The 21,615-nt window shown below is 43.0% G+C and overlaps 1 protein-coding gene across 1 annotated transcript in view; it reads left to right on the forward strand.

Moving 5' to 3' along the window:
• Nucleotides 1-12,367, forward strand: part of AKAP12 (A kinase (PRKA) anchor protein 12) — a gene marked incomplete at its 3' end in the record, with an annotated part of 13,680 nt that extends 1,313 nt beyond the window's left edge. Inside the window, exons 2-3 of the mRNA XM_010138209.1 lie at nt 5,880-9,676; nt 10,412-12,367. Of these exons, the coding sequence (XP_010136511.1) occupies nt 5,880-9,676; nt 10,412-12,367 (5,753 nt within the window). The remainder of the gene's footprint in view (nt 1-5,879; nt 9,677-10,411) is intronic.
• Nucleotides 12,368-21,615: the final 9,248 nt, after the last annotated feature.

Raw genomic sequence — 21,615 nt, forward strand, 5'->3', positions numbered from 1 at the left:
AGGGAAAGGAATAATTTGTGAAATACATTGTCAAGAAACAGCAGTGTCACAGACTCTAAGTGTTGAAGTTTTAAAAAAAAAAAAGAAAGTTAGAAGGGTAACACCTGGACGTATTTCTGTGTTATTTTGTTGCTGCAAAGTGGGTGGTGTGTGTGTTTTGATTTATTAAACCCAGCCTCCTGAAACTTGTGGTTAAAAGAACTGGGATTTGTGGTATAATGTCCAATTCTTACCTTCGGCAATGAAAACCTAAAAGCATGACTTGCCTTTTTTTTTTTAATTGCTAGAGTATTCAATTTCACTAATTCAAAACAGCTACTTTATTCTAAATAAATCTGTTCAAGGCAGGTTTTTCATAGATATTATAATTTCAAACTGTGTTTTATTTTTAATTACTGCTTCTCCATCCTTACCAGTTTTTACCCTTTGTCTTTAAATGTTTCTAATAATAATAGAATTATGCAGTTAAGGGAGAACTGCATTTAACAATTGAAAACTTGATATATCATTGACACTCACTTCAAATTATGGGGGTTTTAAATTGCCTTTTCCTATTTCAGTGTCGTGTGAGTTTCAGAGCAGCAGTAGTTGTTTTTTACAGGTCATGTCCATAGCAAACCTAGGTATGGCGGAAGCAAATGAGTGTAAAATACCCCTTTGGCCCTCTGTCTTCAGCATTCGTTTATGCTCATGCAGAGCTACTGAGAGCATTATATATGTGACCAAGAGCATGATTTGGCCCTAAATACTTAAACGTTGAATAAATGAAAGGAACACAAAGTCCTCTGGAGCCTTTCGGTGGTCAGTGGAGTTTGCAAAACAGACGCTGGGTGTGTGTGACATCCATCTGAGAGATTGAGAATGTAGGGAATTCGTAGAAAAAATCCAGCGCTGTGCTGCAAATCCTTAGGGGGAAAAGTCAACCAGCTCCAGATGTTGACATGGTTGACTGAGAGCACATGAAGTGCTGTGGATTTAACTCTTGCGGTCAGAGTGCTTTTTTCTAACGCTCTGGCAACTACCAGGCGCGAAACTCATTTTCACTTCTAGATACGGATGAGATGGTGGGAGGAGTGAAGCTGCACTGCCAACAGTGTCTATCAGACTACTAGAAGAGAAGTTATATTTATTAATTTAATTTTTAATGGAATGAAACAGGAATTCAGTCATTCTGAAAATCCTAATTTTCCAACATCTGATCAGTCTACTTCTAGTAAAACAGAAATAAATTCTTACCATGGAGTAAGCTACCCATGAAATTCTGAAATCAAGCACTTTCAATTCCCTAAGACTGTCAGTCTCATACGCTTCTTTCAGAGTAACACAAAACACTTACAGTTATGAAAACACAAGAAGCACCTTGATTCAATTAATGTTTGAAAGCTTAATTGGTACGTAAGCAGTTAAAGTAGAATTTTGCCGTTAGCTCTTAGCCACAGTGGATTTAAATAACAAAGTGGATCAACTTTATGATATCACTTTTGATTTTTATCATTGCTTCTGGGTATGTTTTTATTGATTGTTTTATTGATATGTTTTATTGGTATGTGCTATCTATGCTATTGATAGCATGTAGCTGGTGAAGTGCAGCCCTGCTCCAGTCTGACCTAAAGAAATTGTCTTTGTAGCAGTGTCTTACTAGATTTTTTTCCCCTGATAGGTATTTTGATGAAGCTTTCCTGTGTTTCTTAAAGATGCTTTCAAATTCAATGAATTCATTCAGAAAGTGCTAGCTGTCCTGCCAAAATACTTGAAGTAGTGACAATGCTGTAGTACTCTGAACAACAATACCATGTGTAATAACTTCCAAATCTTTCAAAGGAGAGTTCCTCACAGTTTGCTTTGCATTCAGAAGTGCACTAACAATGTTTGGGCACCAAGAATGTCATTAATAAAAACATTATTAAAGGATCCAGATGCTAAATACAAAGTTCAGCGTGTACAGTTGACTTCTTGGCTCTTCTTCTTTTGTGCCCCACTGGATATAAAAATGCTCTTTGGGATATATCTTGTGAAAGTATGATATATAAGTATGGTATATGGTGCCCTGCAGGCTGGTCATACAACAGTGGCAGCCTCCTGGCAGCATGCAGGCAGATTTCCTGAATGGCGTCTCTCTCTTCAAATGCTGAGGAAGGGCATCAGAAATTCAGTTTGAAAGACTCTTCCAAGGATTTAAATGTGAAACAACAGGTAAAGTGGAGACTGGGAGCAATGGCAGCAGGTCACTTAACAGTTGGTATCCAAGCTCTGTCTTACCTTGCAGGTGAAATACCTTCCGGACAGGTTAAATGCGTTTTGTTGTGGCATCGGAGGGGTGGTGCTGGAGTTAAGTCTATAAGTATTCCCAGCCTGCTCTATGAGGGTGTGATGGAAGTGTGACGTTTGTAGCATAGTTGCAGCTTTTCAGATTGCTATGAAAAATGTTCAGTCAGTCACTGGGCTTTTTTTGTTAGTTTTTCCTTTTGCAAAAGGTCGCAAGCTTGCTGGACTCTCAAGGAAGACCTAATTACTGTCAGCCTGATTTAACAGTTTGGAAAGCTCATCACTGTGCCTCTAAACTCTGCGTTCTCTAATTTTATTGCATTTGCTATCTTAATACATACCTCTGCCTACAGATATTTTAGTAGTTCTTCAGCTCTTTTTGCCTGCAAAGCGTTTTACAGAAATATAGTCTTTATGTTAGGGTATTAGAATCACACCATTTTATAAACAAAATAAGAAAAAATTCTGTACTTATGAATATGAAGAGATACCCTTATGCACTAGCCTTACACCTTATCTCTCACTTTGGAAATAGAGTACCTCGTTCATTTATGATTTGTGTCATGCCCCTCTTACAGTAATCCTGTTCACCTGTAAAACCTTGAAACTCCTCTTAAACGCTATATTTGTGTTCTAGAAATAAAGAAATGCAGCCTCAATTGCAGCTGTAAACTCTTTTCAATGTTGTTAAAACATCAAGGTTTTCAAAATAATAGGCATGCATTCCCAGGGAGTGTTTGGAAGAGGAAAGGGGAAGCCTTGGAAAGCTCTGTCTTCAGCTGCCCACCATTGCCTGCAGTGAGCCATGAGTGCCGTCCGGCCTCTCCTCTGCTCCGACTGCCTCCCTGCTTCTGGTCTTCCCCACTTAGACACAGCATTCCCCACTGCCTCTCGGCCCCATTTTTTTCTTCTGCCTTTGTCTAAGTCATGTCAGATGGAGGTAGAGATCTCCGTATGTCTAATGGTCTGAGGAAGAACAGGACTCTGTAGATCTTGTTTCTACCAGAGATGTTAAAAGGCCTGGCTCGTGAACAAATTTTATTTAGCATTAAATCATCAGTGTTTAGTTTTCTATCTAGTTCAGTCAGAAAAATTACTTCTAGCATAGACAAACTGAAGAATATGTTAAAGTACCTGTTACTAAATAACTGTGATATGTATACCTTAGTAGCTGAAGAAATGCCTTCAAATTTGTGAATTCCCATTAGGCTATGATGGGCTTTTTGTTAAATTACATAGTTTGATGGAAGAAATTTTTCTGGATCTAGGAATAAAAGAACACAGATGCAGAAGTGGTACCTTGGCTTTATTCTCATATAGTCTTAGCGTACAACTGCATAAGGCTTGATTCATAAGAGTCTGAAAATATTGATATGCACATTGGTTTTTCTTTGGTAACCATCTTCAAACTGAAACTGAGTTCAGCTGTGTTATTGCTGCTTCTAGCTGTGCTTACAACCTTATTTCCCTTCTCTACCCTGCCATGGTCTGAAGTGTTCTCACAGTGAGGTTTTTTCCTCATGGAATGCCTTGGTGTGTGCACAAGTTACGTTACCAATGGAGTAATAACCCTGGTTTCTTCAGGGAAGTGTCCATTTCATCTTACCCTGCTCTCTCACAGATTACTTGGTTTGAACATCTCTGGTTTAAAATGTTGAGGGAGTAGGGTGTGATCAAAGGTCAGTGAATCAGGAGTTAACAATTGAAGTAATTTTAAACTGTTAAAGAGAAAACAAAAAAGCTTTGCTTATGTCAGCTGAGAGACAACAACCAGTAGGCTGCTGATAATGAATATAAACATGATTTGCCTTCCACACAGCTGTTAGAAAACTTGTAGATTATACTGGTAGATTTAGTAACATTTCAGCCTCACTGAGACCCCATTGTCTATGTGCTTGTGAAGATGCAGTTCTTCCTGAGGGGACATAGGCAGAACTGAGGAAGCATCTAGGGACCTCTGGAGATCAGACAGTCCAGCCTCTCTGCAAAGCAGAGCCAGCTGCAGAGTTAGATCCAACTTAAAGGTGGATCAGGTAAAAACTAAATCACTTTGGGGGATTCAGTGATGCAAGTGCTTTTGAAAGCTGTCTCCTGCATGCCTTCAGGCATTAAAGTAGCCCACGTACAACTTAAAGGAAAGGGGCCATGCCTTCTCCCAGGGTGTTGCTGTTGAATATTGATCATTACTTTTTTTTTAATTTTATTTTGTCATCTTAGCATTCCAGCAAGTTTGGTCAGAGAGGAAGAGTACACTCCCTCATGGCCTTGCACTTACACCTTGCAGAAAATCAAGGGTTGAGAACAGTGAGTGTTAAATGAAATCCTGGCAGTATCCAAGAATCTTTTGGTATCTTGAACATGCCATAGATTTTTGTCTTCACGTGCTGTCCTGTTTGTCATCATGCATGTTCATCACGCAATTATTACTACTATTAAAATTCTCATTATAGGCAACAGCAATTTTACCTGCTCATTTTTTTGAGGTTGAAGGTTTGGTGTCCTTGTTCCTTTCCACCTTTTTCCTCCAAAGTTACTTATTTGGGCCATAGTGAGCCTGGAATTTTGTGCTCTAAGCTGGTGCGTGCTGGCTTCCTAACTGCTGCATTTCCAGGGGTTTAATTTGTATGCCAGTCTGTGAACGTAGGCAGCTCAAGACCAGACACAGCACTAGTACTTGAATTGTCCCAGCAAGACCAAGAGAGGGTGGTTGCTGGTGCCCTGAAGGAAAAACTCAAATGGTGCTCAAGAAAGGGATAATGCAAACACAGACTTGTGAGCAGTGGAGGGTAGGATTTTCACCTGCTTGCAGAGTAACAATCTCACACTAAGCATTGTGGAATTGATGTAGATGAGGTTTCTGTCTCGCCATAGTGATGACGTGATGTATGGGGAGAATTCTAAGATTCATGTTCTTTAAAACAAGTATGTTGAAATCTAACTGGTTTGGTGGTTAAAAATTTTCAGGAAAATTCCCATGGACACTGTCACATCTTACTATTCTTTTGGGGGAGAGCTGTAAAATGAGCTTTTCTTTTCTTGTCATCATCTCAGGTCAACAGTTTTGCCTTTGGGTTTTTTTATCAGGTTGTTTGGTGGTGGTAGGTTGTTGGTTTTTTTTCTTCCTTTTGCATCAGAGGTCTCTCTCTGCATGGAAAGGATGCTGAGCTTTGCTTCAGGAATAATTACATGTTTCGTTCTGTATATTCTCTGAGTACTGATAGGATCAACATAAAATTTTTTTCTCACATAAATGTGCCCTAAAGTAAAAAAACCCAACCAACCACAAACCAAAAAAACCTAAACACACACAAAACCCCAACAAACTGCAAAGGAAGGAAAGAGAATGAGAAAAGACAAGTTTGACAGGCTCATTTGCAAATAAACTTTGAATAGACCCATACAGGAATATGAGAAAGAAAAGGAATTATAGTAAACTTAGAACAAAAATTAGTTTTTTTTTAAAAATTGCTAGTAGTGCATAGAAGAGGCAAACAGATAATAGAACAAGTATGTTCAGGAAAGTTTGATAAAAGTAAAATAAATTATATAAAGGTATACTAGAACATTAAATTGGGAAGGAAACTAACTAGTTCATTTTTTTGTTGTTTCAACAGTTGGAGAAACAGAACATACCGGTGTAAGTCTGAAGGAAGACCCTGGAACTATGGAAACAAGTCCATCTGACTCGAGCACCAAGGACGGTGTAGACACTGAGAAAGAGGATGCTCATACTGGTAAACAGTTATCAACTTCGGAAGAAGATGCAGAAGACCACACATCTGAGCCACAGTCTTATGATCTGGGTTTTAAAAAGGTTTTTAAATTTGTTGGGTTCAGATTCACAGTGAAGAAGGAAAAGACAGGGAAATCGGAACCAGTGCAACTGCTTACTGTGAAAAAGGAAGCACAAGTCCCTGAAGGAGCTGATGATCAAAAAGAAGTCAGGCCAGAAGAAATAGCAGTGCCTGAGGATGCACTTTCTGCAGAAGACACCACCAAAGACACATCAAAAAATGAAACAACAGAAGATGAATCTCCTAAAACACCAGAAGCACATGAGATTTGTTCTCAGTCAGCTGCCTTAGCCACTGATACTGCATCGCCATTAAGAAAATTTTTTACTCAGGGATGGACTGGATTTAGAAAAAAGAAGAGCTTTAGGAAGCCTAAGGAAGATGAATTACAGTCTCCTACGAAAGAAGAGGAGCAAGAAAAAGAGGGGACAGCACTAACAACTGAAACCAGTGGAAAGGAGGAAAAATCTGAGTTTGAGAAGCAAGATGAAGAGAGTAATGTGACAGCAGTAACTATTGAAAGGCATGAGGAGCAAATGGAAGATGAAAAGCACGAATCAAAAAAGACTGTGGCAGCCACAGGATTTGAAGCAAGTGAGGAAGAGCTAATGAAGCCTGATGAGCAGGGACAAAAAGGGGATGTAGCAGCAGCAGTTGCTAAAGGTAGTGGGAAGGAGAAAAAAGCTGAAGATGGTGATCAAGAAAGGAAACTGGTGGAAGTCTCAGAAGATCTTGGCAAAAAGGAAGAAGAAACTGAAGGAGGAGAGAGAGTAAGTGAAGTGAAAGAGAAACCACTAAAAACAGAGTCAGTGGTACCTGTTGTCACCAACAGTGTGAATGAAGAATTGAAAACATCTTCACCTGTGGGAGAGGACCTGGAGTCAAGGAAGTGTGAAATAGATGAGAGAACTGAAACATCATCTGAAGAGAAACCTGAAGCAGAATCTTTGGCAATTGAAATTTCTAGTGAACAGCTTGAAAAATCTGAAGAAAGAGGAGAAAATAAACCTGCTGCACCAGAAAGAGAAATATTTGATGACAAAGCAGAGGAAGCAGAACTGAAAATGTCACAACCAGCAGAAGAGAGTACACAAGAAGAGGCTCCAGGTAGAACCTCAGAGAAGAAAGCAAGTGAAGAACATGAGACAGAACTGACTCTGGGTGCTCCTGGACTGAAATCCTTTTCTGCTCCTGAGTGTTCAGTTGACACAGAGCATGATCAACAGTCAATCAGACCTACTGATGAAGTACTACAGCAAAAAACTGGCAGAGTCATGACTGATACAATGAAACCAGATGAAATAACCATGGAAATAACTCCTGAAGAGGCAGCTGGAAGGAGGCCTCCAGAAGGTATCACAAACGAAGCTGAACTGCTCTCATCTCAAGAGAAAACTAAACTACAAGGGAGCCCTTTAAAGAAACTCTTTACAGGTACTGGATTAAAAAAACTGTCTGGAAAGAAGCTTAAAGGCAAACGAGAAGAATCTAAGTTACAGGGTGAACAGGGTGAACCAATTCAGCACTTGTCAGATTCCCCAGATAGCCCAGAGGAACAAAAAGGGGAGAGTTCTGCTTCTTCTCCTGAGGAGATGAATGAAATTCCCTCTTTGGAAAAACATGTAGATGGAATGCAGGTCACTGAAAATGAAGACGCTGCAATTTCAGATGTGGAGCGAAAAAGAGAAAGTGTTACGCCATGGGCATCATTTAAAAAGATGGTGACTCCCAAGAAACGTGTGAGAAGACCTTCTGAAAGTGATAAAGAAGAAGAAATTGATAAGACAAAGAGCATTGCAGTGTCTGCAACTGAAAATGCTGTTGATGAAAATCAGGGAGAATTAAAAGAGAATGGGATGGACCAGAAACCAGAGAAAACCACAGAAGAGCCCAAAAGAAAAGTTGACACCTCTGTGTCCTGGGAAGCTTTTATATGTGTAGGTTCTTCAAAGAAAAGAGCTAGGAAATCATCATCGTCTGATGAAGAAACTGAACCTAAGCTTGGTCAAGAAAGCCAAAAAATAGAGGAGTCTGTACAGAGTAAAGACACAGCAGCAGATGCAATTCTTACTAGCTCTCAGGAGAGCGATCAAGGGCAAGGCAATTCTTCCCCAGAACAAGCTGGAAGCCCATCTGAAGGTGAAGGTATTTCAACCTGGGAATCATTTAAAAGGTTAGTCACTCCAAGAAGGAGATCAAAAACCAGAATGGAAGAGAGAACTGAAGACTCTGTTGTGGGATCTAGCCTGGAGCATTCAACGTCAGATGGTGAGCCTGGAAAAGATGAATCGTGGGTCCCATTTAGAAAACTAATGCCTGGGCGTAGGAAGAAAAAGTCAGATGGAAAGCCGGAATCAACTCATCTTAAACAAGCAAGAGAAGATGTGGCAGAAACAACTGAAGAAGACTCAGATATTCCAGCTGTTGTTCCTTTATCTGAATATGAAGCAGCAGAGCAGGAGAAAATCGAAGCCCAACAAGCCAAAGTAGTGAGAGAACAAACTTTGGAGGGAGAGAGAGCAAGAAAATTAGAGGAGACCTTAAAAACTGAGCAAGCGCATGAAGGGCTGGTACATGCAGTTACTGTTACAGTTCTGGAAGGGGAAAGGGCAGTTACCAGTATTGAAGAAAGGTCACCATCTTGGATATCTGCTGCTCTGACAGAGTGCATTGAGCAGGCAAGAGAGGAGGAAGAAGCTGAGAAAACATTTAAATCAGGTGCTATTGTGGAAGAAGCAGTGGTAGCTGGTCAGGCAGTGCCAGAGACGAGAAAGGATGTAAGTGATGACACCACAGCAAGTGATCTAGAGCCAACCTCAGAAGCAGTGACAGCTCTGGAGGAGAGAGCAGAAGCTTCCTGCACTGAAGAAACAATGGAAGTGTCCCTTGCTGAGGAGACAACTGAGATGGTTTCTGCTGTTTCACAGTTGTTAGAAACCCCAGATACTACAGAGGAAGCTACACCTGTACAAGAAGTAGAGGCCACTGAACAAAATTTGAGAGAATTGGACAAACAGACACAAAAAGTTCTTCATGATGTTGCTGAAAGAGTAAAGTCGGCAGATGTAGCACAGCTGGTTAGTGAAAGAACTATGACAGAAACTCTAATTACAACAGTACAAGGAGCTGAGTCAGAAGTGAAAGATGATGCTGAAGATGGGAACATTATAGGCCAGGAAACTGTTTTGCCTGCACAGTCCCCAGAAAAAGGAGAATGCAAGGAGGATGGCCTCCAGCCCCTGGGAAGCACAGGGAGCATTCAGGGCCGAAATGGAGTTGAAGAGAGTGTTCTACAGGAAGATGCAGAGGGAAGTGAAATGTCTGCTGCAATGAAAGCAAGCACAGAAGGACATGAAAATGTAGATGTATTGAGAGATGAGAGCCAATGGCAGGCACATGAAGAAGTGGTTGTAGAAGACCATGAAGAAATATCTGAAGTGCAGAGGACAGTAGAGGAAGCTTCATCACACGACAGAGAGTTTCACAGCACTGAAGCAGTTGCTTCCAAGGAACAGCCACTGGCAAAGCAGGAGCCTTCAGGACAAGAGGAACTGCCTGTAACAGAGCTGACAGTAGAAGAGACAAGAGATGAATGTATTCCAGAAGTACAGACTGCAGTAAGTATTACATATAACACAAAGGTTGCGTTAGACATTATACCTGATTTATAACCAGGTTATGTCAAGGACCTTCCTTGTGCAGCCTGAGGTAACTTAAGTTCATTTCTAGTGAGACACATACACACACAGATGTCCAGAAGCAGCAGCCACTGAGACGTGTGTGCAGAGTGACGTGTATGCAATGCCTACAAAAATGGCGTGGGAGATGGTGTGCGTGGATCTGAAGGTGCTGAAATAATTGCCGCTGGGGCTCCTGCAGAGCACAATGTGACTGAAGATCCATGAACACCTGAGATCCATACGTAATCCGTATGGTGCCCTACATAGGGATGATATCTTCAGTTGTAGGCAGAGATACAACTGTAGCCGAGGTACCTCTGCAAAGGGGGGAAATGAAATGACACCACTATCTCCTGCTTTAAAGGTGGAGGAGTTACTGTGGCTGAGGTATTCCTTCTTGCCTACTCCCCACCATCTTACTGGATTAGTTTTTGTTTGAAGTGCTGTTGGCTGTTCCTTGCTTTAGGCTGCCCTTTGTTTAATAACGTGTGTCCTGAGAAACTGAACACAAGCTGGGATCTTGGTGACCCACTAATCTCAATGCCATCACTTCCTGCGCATCCCATAACCCTCCTCCTTTTGGTTGTTTCTTTGGGTGCTTTTTCACCCAGAACATTCCTGGTCACACCCTGCTCATACGCTTTCTCACAGGTCTGTTGCAATTCTCTGCAGGTGCAGGACAAGACAGAGGATGAAACCTCTTCCTTGGGGCTTACAGCTGATGACACTGTACAGCTTGAAGGCGAAGGCAGAACTCTCACTGTAGGACCAGAACCCACAGAAGCAGTTGTTACTGTCATCCCTGTTAAACCTGAAAGACAAGATGAAATTCCCGGCTTAGACTCAGAAGAGCAAGCCTGTACTAAAGGAGTTCCTAGCAGGACACCTGCCCAGAGAGAGGAGGATGATGAGAGCATCGTGCTCCTTGGAGTAAGCACAGAAGTCACTCTTACTGAGGTTCCACTGCAGAATGAGGTAAAAACCTCTGCCCTTTCTTCAGAAACAATTGGCTTAGAAGCAACTGCAAATGCTGAGCAGATTACGAGCTATGGGGCTGGCATGCACATTACAGCGAAAGATTCCATGTCTGTTCTAGAGCCACAATGCAGAGAAAAAACAACTGAAACCCACTCCCAGAGTGATGAAACTGAAGGTGACAAAATGGAAGATGCTGTGCTTGAAACCAAAACATGCTTTGAGCGTGACACCACTGTCACTGAGGCTCTGACACACAGGAAAACAGGCAGCTCATATAATTTAGCATCAGCATGCCCAGATATCGCTGAAAATGGAAGCACCGTCCTCACTGACATAAGTCCTAAGAAATGTGAAATGCCAAGGAGCTTAGCTGAAGAAGAAACTGCGGAAGAAGAACAAAAACTCATAGAAGCTTCAAACTGTCAAGACTTTCAGAAAGTAGATGACAAAAATGAGCAACTGACGGAAAGAGCCAAAGAAGTATTTGAATCTGGACAACAGGAAGCTGTGAGAGGCGATGAATGTTCAACTGCAGTCCAGCAAGAGGCTTTAACCATGCAAGAGGAAGGCTCTGACTTAGCCTCCCTACAAGCTGAAAGCTTGGAGGCTCTGAAAGTGCCTGTGCCTGTAGAAGCTGCAGCAGCTGAGCATGTCGTGGCAGGAATTGTAACATCTGCAGGTACGACAGATGAACCCGTACAGCCCTTGGCAACCACACCAGAGCAAATGGCTTCTGAAGAGGTCCCAGTTACTGCTGTTGACTGTTCAGGCTGTGGGACTGCAGAACCTGCTAGTGCAGGAGGACCTGAGCCTCAGGTAACTCCCGCTCCCATGAATGGAGTATTGGAGGAACAAGAGACACCCCAGAGTACAGGGCAACCCAAACAAAATGGTATTCCTCTAAGTGACAGCCTTACCTGCACAGAATTTGAAAAGGATGTTGTTCAGTCTTTGACTATAGAGTCCCAGAGTACGAAAATTGTGTTGAATGCCATCCAGACGGCAGTTCACAAACTTGCAGAAACAGAAGAGTCAGCTGCCTTTGCATCAGAGCAGTGCATTAAGACCATAGGGGAAAGTCCATCAGATACAAAAATACCTGAACTTCTGGAAAGTACACGGGTGGATCATCAACTTTCAGTAAAAGAGGAGGAGGAAGTCTTCCAGGAAGAGATACAGAGTAAAGAACAGGAACTCGAGCAATTGGGAATACTGAAAACTGCTGCATTAACAGAGTCTGCAGAAATTCATGCAACTGTAGTAAAAACAAAAGACACGCTGTTAACTTCTGAGATGCTGAAAGATGGGCAAAGTCAGAATTCTTTAACAATTGTGACTACCCATGAAGATGTTTCAGGGGAAAGTGTGAGACTTCAGAAATCAACACTAGAACTAAGTACTTCAGAAAATTCAACCAAAGACCCCCTAGACATACACCTGGCAAAATTAAGGGAAAAAGAGGTTGGGCAGATTATGGAAATCCCAGACCAACACAGAGGTCAGCAAACATGCGGAGAAAGTGAGGAAGAACAGTATCATCCACCAGTGGAAGATGGCAAAACGCAGACATGGGAGGATGCTAGTTGCCAAGAAGGAACATCTTGTGATAGTCCACAAAGTCAGAACTCAGTGGCTCCTGAGTCCTTGAACGTAAGTAGCATTTTTAGCCAGCAGTTTCTTTCTTTTTCCAAAATAATTTTGGGATCTAAAACTGTTGTGTCGCCTTTTTTTCTTATTCTGGTGAAAGACAACTGCTCCCCAGTTTAACCAATAGGCTACAGATTTTTTTTATTATTGTCATTTTTCTGCCTGTCTCTCTGGCTGCTCAGTACCTTGTTTCTTTTCTGTACAGCTACCCACGCTTGAATTTGCATGTAGTTTAGGGTGGTATTTCTGGGAGATAGGAAATGTGCTTTCCACTTTTCCTAGATACATGTCATGTGTCATGTCTTTTAATGTACAGGATTTAATCCACAACCACACTTCCTCTCTTTTTAAAATCCTAGAGGATGTGAGTGGTGCCTTCCATGGTAAACCTGGAGTGCCTTGTACCAGAGCTCTTTGCACTTCAGTGAAATCTGGATCAGAAATGATATGTACAGTCTAACCCTGCACTTGCTTCACTAAGTCATGAGACCTTTGACTTTGAGAACTGCTTGGGAAAAGATGATGTTGCTGAGAGAGTAGGCTGTCATTAATAAAGCTTTTCTGCTGTTGTCTTTCAGATGTGCTGAGCATCTGCAGAGATGCCAGTCCCGGAGAACAGCTGACAATCCTGTGACAGAACCAGGAGCTTTATTCACTACCCTTTATTCTTGGATGTTAACATCCTTTCTTTTGAAGACCTCACCTTTTTTGTCATTTCTAGTAAAAAAGCAATGCCTTTAACGTTGGCTATATCCAGACGTGTTCCATTGGAAAGTCATTTGCTTCTGCTCAAAATACACAATTTAGACTGGAGATGCACAACTGAGTGAATGGACAGACCGCTAAAACTTGACACAGTTATTACCGTCCCCTCACTTAATGTGTGTCCTGTCTGTCCCATCTCCTTGAATCCCTTCACTTACCCCTGAATCTCCTTCCTCGCTTTTGGCAGTCACCCTTACCCCCACATCTTCTGTAGCCTTGATCTGTCCCTCAATACGTGTGTGAGGGGGAAGAGGAGGGCCGACTTGATGAGAACACATGAGACTTGCAGCTGAGTAGCAGGCATGTCTCTATCAAACAGCAGGAACTGGATCACACAAATTCTTGAGCAAGATGCTCAAGGTTGCTGCCTCTCAGTCCGATTCTGGTGTGTCTATCCATGCTTCAGTTGTATTTGTGCAGGCCTGATTTAGTCAGAAGTTACTTCTACAATGTAGTTTGAAAGGAGGCTGAGAATAGCCTTGTTCTGTTGTTCCAGACTTCAGGTCTCAGAACTGGACTGTAATGTGTTGAATATTTATATGTATGTCTTAAACCCAGTTCTGATTTTAATTTAGAGCTATGATAGTTCTGTACTACTTAGGCATACCCTTAAATGAATTTTTTAGAGTAGCGTGGAGAGGAAGTTTATACCATTGGAGTGGAAATCGATAACATGTAGTTTCCTATTTATTGTTCCAGGTTTTTCCCCCTTGTAAAATCTCTCAAGAACTTGACTGTCTTGCTTTGAATATTTATATGTATATGCTAAACCCAGTTCTGATTTTAATGTAGAACTACGATATTTCTGAAGACAAAAGGAGAGCTCTGACCTTGGTCAGATTCAGCAGTCGCTTCTACTTGCAGTCCTCCCCTGGTTTCTGAGAACCCTTCAGGCTTAGACTTTCCCTGTCATCTTGCTCATGTAGCAACCCTGGTGGTACCACAACCCTCAGATCACACCCCTCTCATTCCAGTCTAATCGTTTCTGGTCGCTGCCCCTTCCAACTCCGAGCCTTTCCTATACCTACACTATCTAATCCTGCATACAAGCCTGCTCCTTTTCCAGCCCCTGCCTGAACATCTTTCCCAGCACAGCATTTCCTGAAATACTCCTTGCTCCTCTCAATTCTCTGTCTTCACTGAGGGGGGACTAGGAAGGAGGGTAAGGGCTTGGTGATGAATTCTGCTTTGGATTGCAAAAATCTGATGAGACCTTTGGGGTGCTGAGATCTTAACCTTCACGTAAGGTGGATTGGACTGACAGCAGCTGTAGACCAGAATAAGCAGGATGATTTGAAGGTGGAGAAAAGCCCCGAGACCGAGAGTCCTGGGATGTCTGTCCCCAACAGGAGTCGGTCCTCTCTTTTGTTGTTTACATTAAAATCAAACACGGGGTACAAGTCAGTACTTTCAGCTCTGATATCTGAAGCGAAGGTTCCGGATTGCACTTTGTGAAACTGATGCCCATCAAGTTCAACAATAGCTCACTATCCTAACTGTATAGTAATTTATTGTAAAATCAACTTCTAGTGTACAAATGCTCTTGTTACGGCAGGTGCTCGCCTTTCCCTGAGGCTGCGCATTCAGCAAGCAATGTGACTGATTGCACTGGTGTGATTGCACCGTCTGGTGCTGCCCCGCGTGGAAGCATCAAAAGATTTTTCCTTACCTCAGAGCAAATGATATAAATATTTAAAGCCGAACAATGTGGTTTCAAACAATCCAGTCTATCTCTGTCCACCGTTAGCAGCAGCTTTCTCCCTTGGCTTTGGGCAATTCCAACAACCTCGGTTGGTTTCCACAGGTTTAAGTTGGCTTGAAAGTTAATCATGCTCTTAATAACACCTCACAAGTGCAAACTTGGCTGAATTTGGACAAATTGTATACCTATGTACGTTAAGCCATATTGCAATAACTGCAGCAGGTAAAACAAAATAACAGTAGCATGACCTGTGTAATCCTGATTCTTATATTTGTAGCTCCAAAGCTGTTAATAATATGTAAAGTCAATCCTCGTCTGAACTTCATTTAAATAAAGCTAGCTTTACCACAGTGTAAATTGTCTGGGTAGTAATTGGACAGGCGAGTGCTTTAACTTGCCCATTTTCTCTATTAATCCAGGGCCTAGGTAAGCAGTGCAACAAACGTAACTATAAAACACATACAACACCTGCTTCTTGTATGACAGCTAAAAAAAATACAGCACCCGAAACCACGCCAATGGTGCAAGGAGCATGCCTCCACATACAGATACTACTTTGTTCCAGCGTATTGCTTTGGCCTCTGAAATTCTCATTTGAGACTGTGACTTCTGGCTTGTGCTTAAAAGCTTGAAGCTTTCTCTAATCCAATGTATTGGGTTACCAAATGTGATTTTGTGTTTTTAAGGTAGATTTTCCTTGATTTGATTAAACGTAACTACAAATTTGTTCTCATGTGTGTATGTGGTGGGTTTTTTTTTAGCTTGTTTAGTGTAAACTATTTCCTGGTGGTTGGTTCATCGTCAGAGTTAGATTTGCTCCTGACAGGCCATATGTTGTCAACTGACATTTAGCTTTTGATGTGAATTAAAGGAACTAATTACAGAATTGAACTGTGATTTGGCTATAAGTTTCTAGAAAAGATTATACTTCAGAAGTCTGAAGAAAATCTTTCCAATTTCAAGATGGATAACAGTATTCAGTGACCCAGAATGAAAATGAGTAAATCATATGCTTGCCTTGTGTAACTGAAATATAAAAAACCAAAAAAACCCAACAAAGCAATGACATGAACATCCACAAAGAAAAAAAAATCATAGAGTAGTAGATTAAGGACCTTAGGTCTGTAACTGGTATCTTCTAGGGTCCCCCACTTCTTAGCTGGGATATATTTCTGATGGAACCAAAAATCCAGAGGTGCCTGTGATTTGTGATCAAGAGCTCAGGCTTCAGATGTGAAGCTTTTCCACTCATCTGCGTTGTATGGCTAAGAATGTTTAGCAACAATTTTATCCCTCGAAGGGCTTGCATAGGTTCACACCTGAACTCGTTTTGTAAAGCTCCACATTTACCTTCCTGTCTCAGCTCAGATGCTAAATTCAGTATTTGCAAAATCAGGGATGTCAAAACACTGCAGGATGCTTGTCCCTCTTCCATACTGTGTCAGAGGGCTCATAGCACAAGCAGCTGATCCCACTGTGCATCTCTGGCATCCGGAGGTGTGGATTAAACCAGCATCTCCTGCCAGACTGTGCTCAAGGCACACAAGCTCTGCAAGTCCTTTTGCAAGGTTCATGCATTTATACTACCCTGTTACTGGTTAACATGAATTCCCTAAACAGGCATCAAAGTAGGGATTGGACACCAAACCTCTTGCATGCCAGGGAGGTCTGTGTGCTGTTTTCTCCTTTGTGAGGCTGTTTCATTGGCAATAGCTCAAGAATCCTGCCTATTAGCTCAAGCTATGGGAGAGGATCTGGCTTTCCCATTCAGCTCCAGAGCATATGGGAGGCAGCTGTGCTCATTGAGGAACCTGCCCAGCTTGGATACAGCAAGTGCCTAGGGATGGGCAGGCAGCTTGCCAAAAGCGCAGAGGATTCCTGAGATGGTCGTGTCTGGATGCCGAAGGCTGGCTGATTGTCATTTGCACTGCCACGTGCGAGGGGAGCAGGCCTGCGGAGGCTGATGGCCCTGCAAGGAAGGATGTGGTTTGGAATGAGAAGCAACGTGGAGCAGCAGAAGGCCAGTGGGCTTGGCAGCACAGGGTTTGGAGTCCTGATTTTGGGGAGGTTTGGGATAAGAGGGTGGTGATTCTTAGCTCCGTGTACATTTTAAGATTCTGCTAACAAGGTGGAAGCTTAGCCACTGCATTACTACTATCTAATTTAGGGCTGATGACAATTCTAATTGGACGCTAAATTTAGTCTTTACAGAAGTAAGAATGAAAGGTAAGGGAGTAGTAAAGGTCTGCTCCAAGACCCTCTTGGAAAAAAAATCATATCAACTCTTTAAAATAGGAAGCATAGTTTTAAGAAGAGTCTCCTATTCATCCTGGAAAACGACATCCATTTCCATAGCTTGAAACACGTGCCTGTCTCAGCCCTTGCAGTAAGGACTGTTGCTATGATAAAATGAGGGAAGCTGAAGTCCAATATGCCATGGGAGCCGCTTCCAGGGGATGGTCTCTGTGTAAAGTCCTGTGGCCTCATAATTGACCCTGTCCTCATAATTCAGCCTACAGATATGTCTCTCTTCTTCCTACAAAGACACCAGACTAGAAAGAATAACCAGCAAGATGATGCCTTTTCCTCTAAGCAGCTAGACAAGAGGAAATTGTCAAAAATTGCAAGGCATTTATAGGCCAGCTGCTGCCTTGGAAGGCAGACATCCCCAGAAAGCCTTTGGGTAGCAGCCCGACAGCAATCCCTGCCTCCTCCCCACCGCAACTGCCATCTGCTGTGGCCCCTTGGCCTTGCAGTGCTACAGCCTCCTCTTGCCTGCTTGAGCTATCTGTCTCTCTGCTTAGTAAGCAGGCTCCTTGTGAACTCTTAAACTCATTTCTAGGAAATTTTCAGCAGACAGCCAGTCCCGGGGTCAGCGTGACATAGTCAGTGGTGTCTCATTGCCCAGCTGTATGAAGCAGAAAAACTGACAGACAAGTGCTTGTACTAACACGTCTCCCTTTCACCTTTACAGTGGTAGCCATAAGGCTCCCAAACTACACAACAGAGAGAGGTGATGCTCAGCCAATATTTGAGAGGAGCTACCTGGGGAGTGCATGCCCAGGGCTTCAGGGTGCCTAGACCCAATGCGATCCAGAGTCCTGGGCTGTCTCTGCTCCATACAGCATCATGAGCAAGTGTGAGACTTACACACTTGTGCATCTGGCCCTGGCCACCAGCGCTAGGATCACCTCTTGTGTGTGCTGAGACCTTTTGGCAAGACATGAAGGGAAGAGGGCATGGCAGGAAGCTGACCATGGGATTTGAATTTCACTTGCTTTTGTAGTTGAAGTGGTGGCTGGAAGAAGTAAAGTTTTCCAAGCTGGTTCAATTAAAGCAAAGGAGGCTGGAGAGTTACTTGCAGCTCTGAGGGAAGGCTGTCCTTGGGGACGACAGGACAGTTGGGAACTGTTGGCCAAACTGGTTGAGTTGCTGGCTGGAAAGGCAGCCTTCCCACTGTCCCTGGAGGCAATGTGGGTGTTTCTTCAGAGGCAACTTTTCTTAGGCCAAGTCTATTTTTTTATCTGTCTCCTAGAAGGTGTTTTCAACAGTAATTTCATTAGAGCAATTAAGAATTACAAAGACAAGTATGACCTGCCCATTATTCTGGAGCTGGCACGAACTCTTCTGAACTAGAATATTTCCTGAACAATCTTGAAAATAGCATTATTCTCTTTGGAGTAAGTCTCCCTGCCGGGGAAATGCTTTTATTGGATTTTTGCATAATCTGTCTTGATCCTGCAATTGGATTCAGGCTCATACATCCTCTCTCCTCCTCACAGCAAAGCCAGTTAATGCCGCACAGATGCAAGGGAGGAACCTGCATCCGTATGAATGGTGTGGCAAAGGCTGGGCTTATTGCTTATATTCCTTCATACAAAAGTATATTGAATTAAAAAAAAACAAACAAAACACACCCAACCCAGACAAACCCTTTAAGCCAGTATTGACATTGCTCGGTAGAAGTGGGCTCGTATTGACTATGGCAGCGTATTGACTATGTTGAAATTACTATTTTGTTTTCTATCACTCATAACCAATACTTGCCCGTGGAAAGAAGAGATACAATACTTCTTTTGGTAATCACTTCCTGATGCGTCTCAAGGCTCTGGACATTCCTGTTGTTTATTAGTTATTTATTTTTCTAATAGAATAGACATCACATTTTGTTTTCCCTTTCCAGTTAAGAGCTTGGGTCGCTGGGGGTCACTTTACAATCTAAGCAATGGAGATGATTTTGTTTAAAACTTAAAAAAACCCCTATTTTTGGTTGTGGCTAACGTACAGGAGCCCAGTGATGACGTGCTATGGCAAACCAACCTGTTACACTCCCGTGTCACACTGTAGAAACAAGGAATCTTAGCACATCGCTGAAAAATAATGTAACACCTCTGGAAATTTGAGTAGTAAACTATGTAAGGTATTGATTAATTGTCCCCTTGGAGTGGCAAGGTACCACCAGCAGGAAAGTGGAGTGAGTGGTACTGACCCCATGCAGGGAAGCAGAACAGCACAGCTGGAGTACTGCAGGAGCAGAGACAGATGTGCACCAGGTGATATAAGTGGCTGTTACTGAGACAAAACTGTTTATTATGACAGACTTGGCACTAGAGGAAAATCAGAGAGATTCTGCAATCTCTTGCAAAGCAGAAAAATACTGAAATGAGTTGGAAAAAAAAAAAGAATTCTTTTATTGAACATTAATTTATGTCCTGATTGCAGCAAGACAGGAAAGTAAACAGCTCATCCAGCTCGGCCGGGGTAAGTAGGATGGCATGCAAAGAGCAAGAGCTTCTGGGGGGGGCTGCACAGACGAGTGAGAAATGGAAGGTGAAAGGAGGGATCTTGTTTCTTTATTCTCCCCTTTGGCCCTATACCCAGCAAATACACTGTACTGGCTACGGAGCTTACATTCCATGTACTGGACTTTTATACTCTCTGTCCTCAAGCCAACTGCATTTTAACCCAATATGCTTTTCCAGAACTTGAGCGTGCTGTACCATGGGCTGCTCCTCCCAACCCAGATGTTCTGAACCACTCATTGCTATGGGCAAATGCCCATCTTTGAAAAAAACCACACCCACTTCCCCCCAAACCCCACAGTGATGTCTCTGTGATGAATTCCTTTCTAAAGAATATGTTCATACGTATAATATGAACATTTGAATTTTGCTTTAAAGATAAGTTCCTTAAAGTAACACTTCACAACAAACCAAAGATGCTAATGCTTTCCTTTCTTCAGGAGGGAAGGGGGGTTTAAGAGTTTTTAAGATTTGCTAAAATCAAGAAATATTACAGTATCTATCTGGATGATTAATTATGATCTGTGAAGTGCAAAGTTCAGCACAGCTCAGTTTTTCCCCGTCATTACCTATTTTCTCAAGTAACAGAAAGGGAGACACCAGAACCGCCTAACTGGCTCCTACTCCAGATATAGGACACAGACCAAAGTTTAGAAGGTTATGTTTGAATTTTAAATGAGCTAGGCTGAAATATTAATGATTCTCCAGCTCAGAGAAGCTTAAAACAGACTGTCAAGCGAGCAGTGTGGAGGGTAGCCGGTTTTAATGCTCCAGCAAACAACCTACACTTCTTTTTGCTTCTCTTGTGAACTCAAAATGTAACCAAACCATGGAAACAAAGGTGTCCTGGAAGGGAGAAGCTACTCTGTTGTTCAAGCAGAGAAAAATGAACAGAGGGCATAGCAGTGCTGGTGCTTCGAGAAGTGGTTCGTCCCTCTCCCCCCACGGAAGGTGGCACTGGGGCCTGGAGGAGCGGCTGGACATTTGTGTGCTCCCTGTGCTTGCATGCGAGTGCTTGTGTGCATACGTGTACACTTCCACTCGGCACGACGTGCTCACGCTCTGCTTCCTCTCGGGACCTGGGAACAGGGAGCTGCAGCTGCTGCACTGAAGCCGAAACCTTAACTTCCCCTCGGCCTTGCGCTCCCCTGGCGTATCTGGCACACGGCGTGCAGGGTAGTGCCGGGTTTTCCACCCTGCTGAAGGTTTTCCACCCTGCTGAAGTTTCTCTGCCCCCTGTTTGTCCCCTCCTGGCTCTCTCCTGGCAGTGCTGCCGACAAATTACCCCCTCGAGGCTTTTTTCCCCTTCCTGTGCTGTTCTCCTCACTCAGGGCCAGGGGTCACGGCTGGGTGTCCTAGGGGCTGCTCACTGAGGACGCTGTTCTTGGCTGCTCTCCAACACCATCTTCTGCCTCCAACATCTCTTCTTGCAGGTCCTGCAGGACCATGCTCAGACCCAGAGCAAGGCCTCCCTTTCCCCACAGAGGCAACGATTTCAAGAAGAGTGATGCATCCTGGAGCTTAGGAAGCTGTTTGGCTCTGTCTCTCACTGTTCAGAACATCTACTCCCCTACAAATTCCTCCCTTCTTTCCTATCTGTCACCTGTCCACCTGTCTTTACCTCAAAGTGCAAAGTGCAGAGGAAAGACACATAACTCATTCCAATGCCCTCCCAATCCTCTTCCCATAGCACAGAGAGTCCTCACCAAGATGCTGAGGACAAGGTCAGTGGCAGTGAAAGCGTTGTCTCCTGCCTTCTAAATGATTGAGGGACACTAAGGCACCAGCCTGGTTCTGGTCGGGCCTCCATGGCAGGCGCAACAGTCTAAAGAAATCTTTTTCTCATTAGAGAAGATGCAAAAAGATCTCCCCTTGCATACCTGCTGCTGCAGTCCTCAAGACTTGGCACTTCTGACGGCTCTGCACCATTCAAAGGGCTCTGCTCTCTGGGGCAAGCCTGCTGCGTGGCAGGGCTGCGGGAG

The sequence above is a fragment of the Buceros rhinoceros genome, unplaced genomic scaffold, assembly GCF_000710305.1.
Source record: "Buceros rhinoceros silvestris isolate BGI_N320 unplaced genomic scaffold, ASM71030v1 scaffold31716, whole genome shotgun sequence".
Classification (NCBI taxonomy): Eukaryota; Metazoa; Chordata; class Aves; order Bucerotiformes; family Bucerotidae; genus Buceros; species Buceros rhinoceros.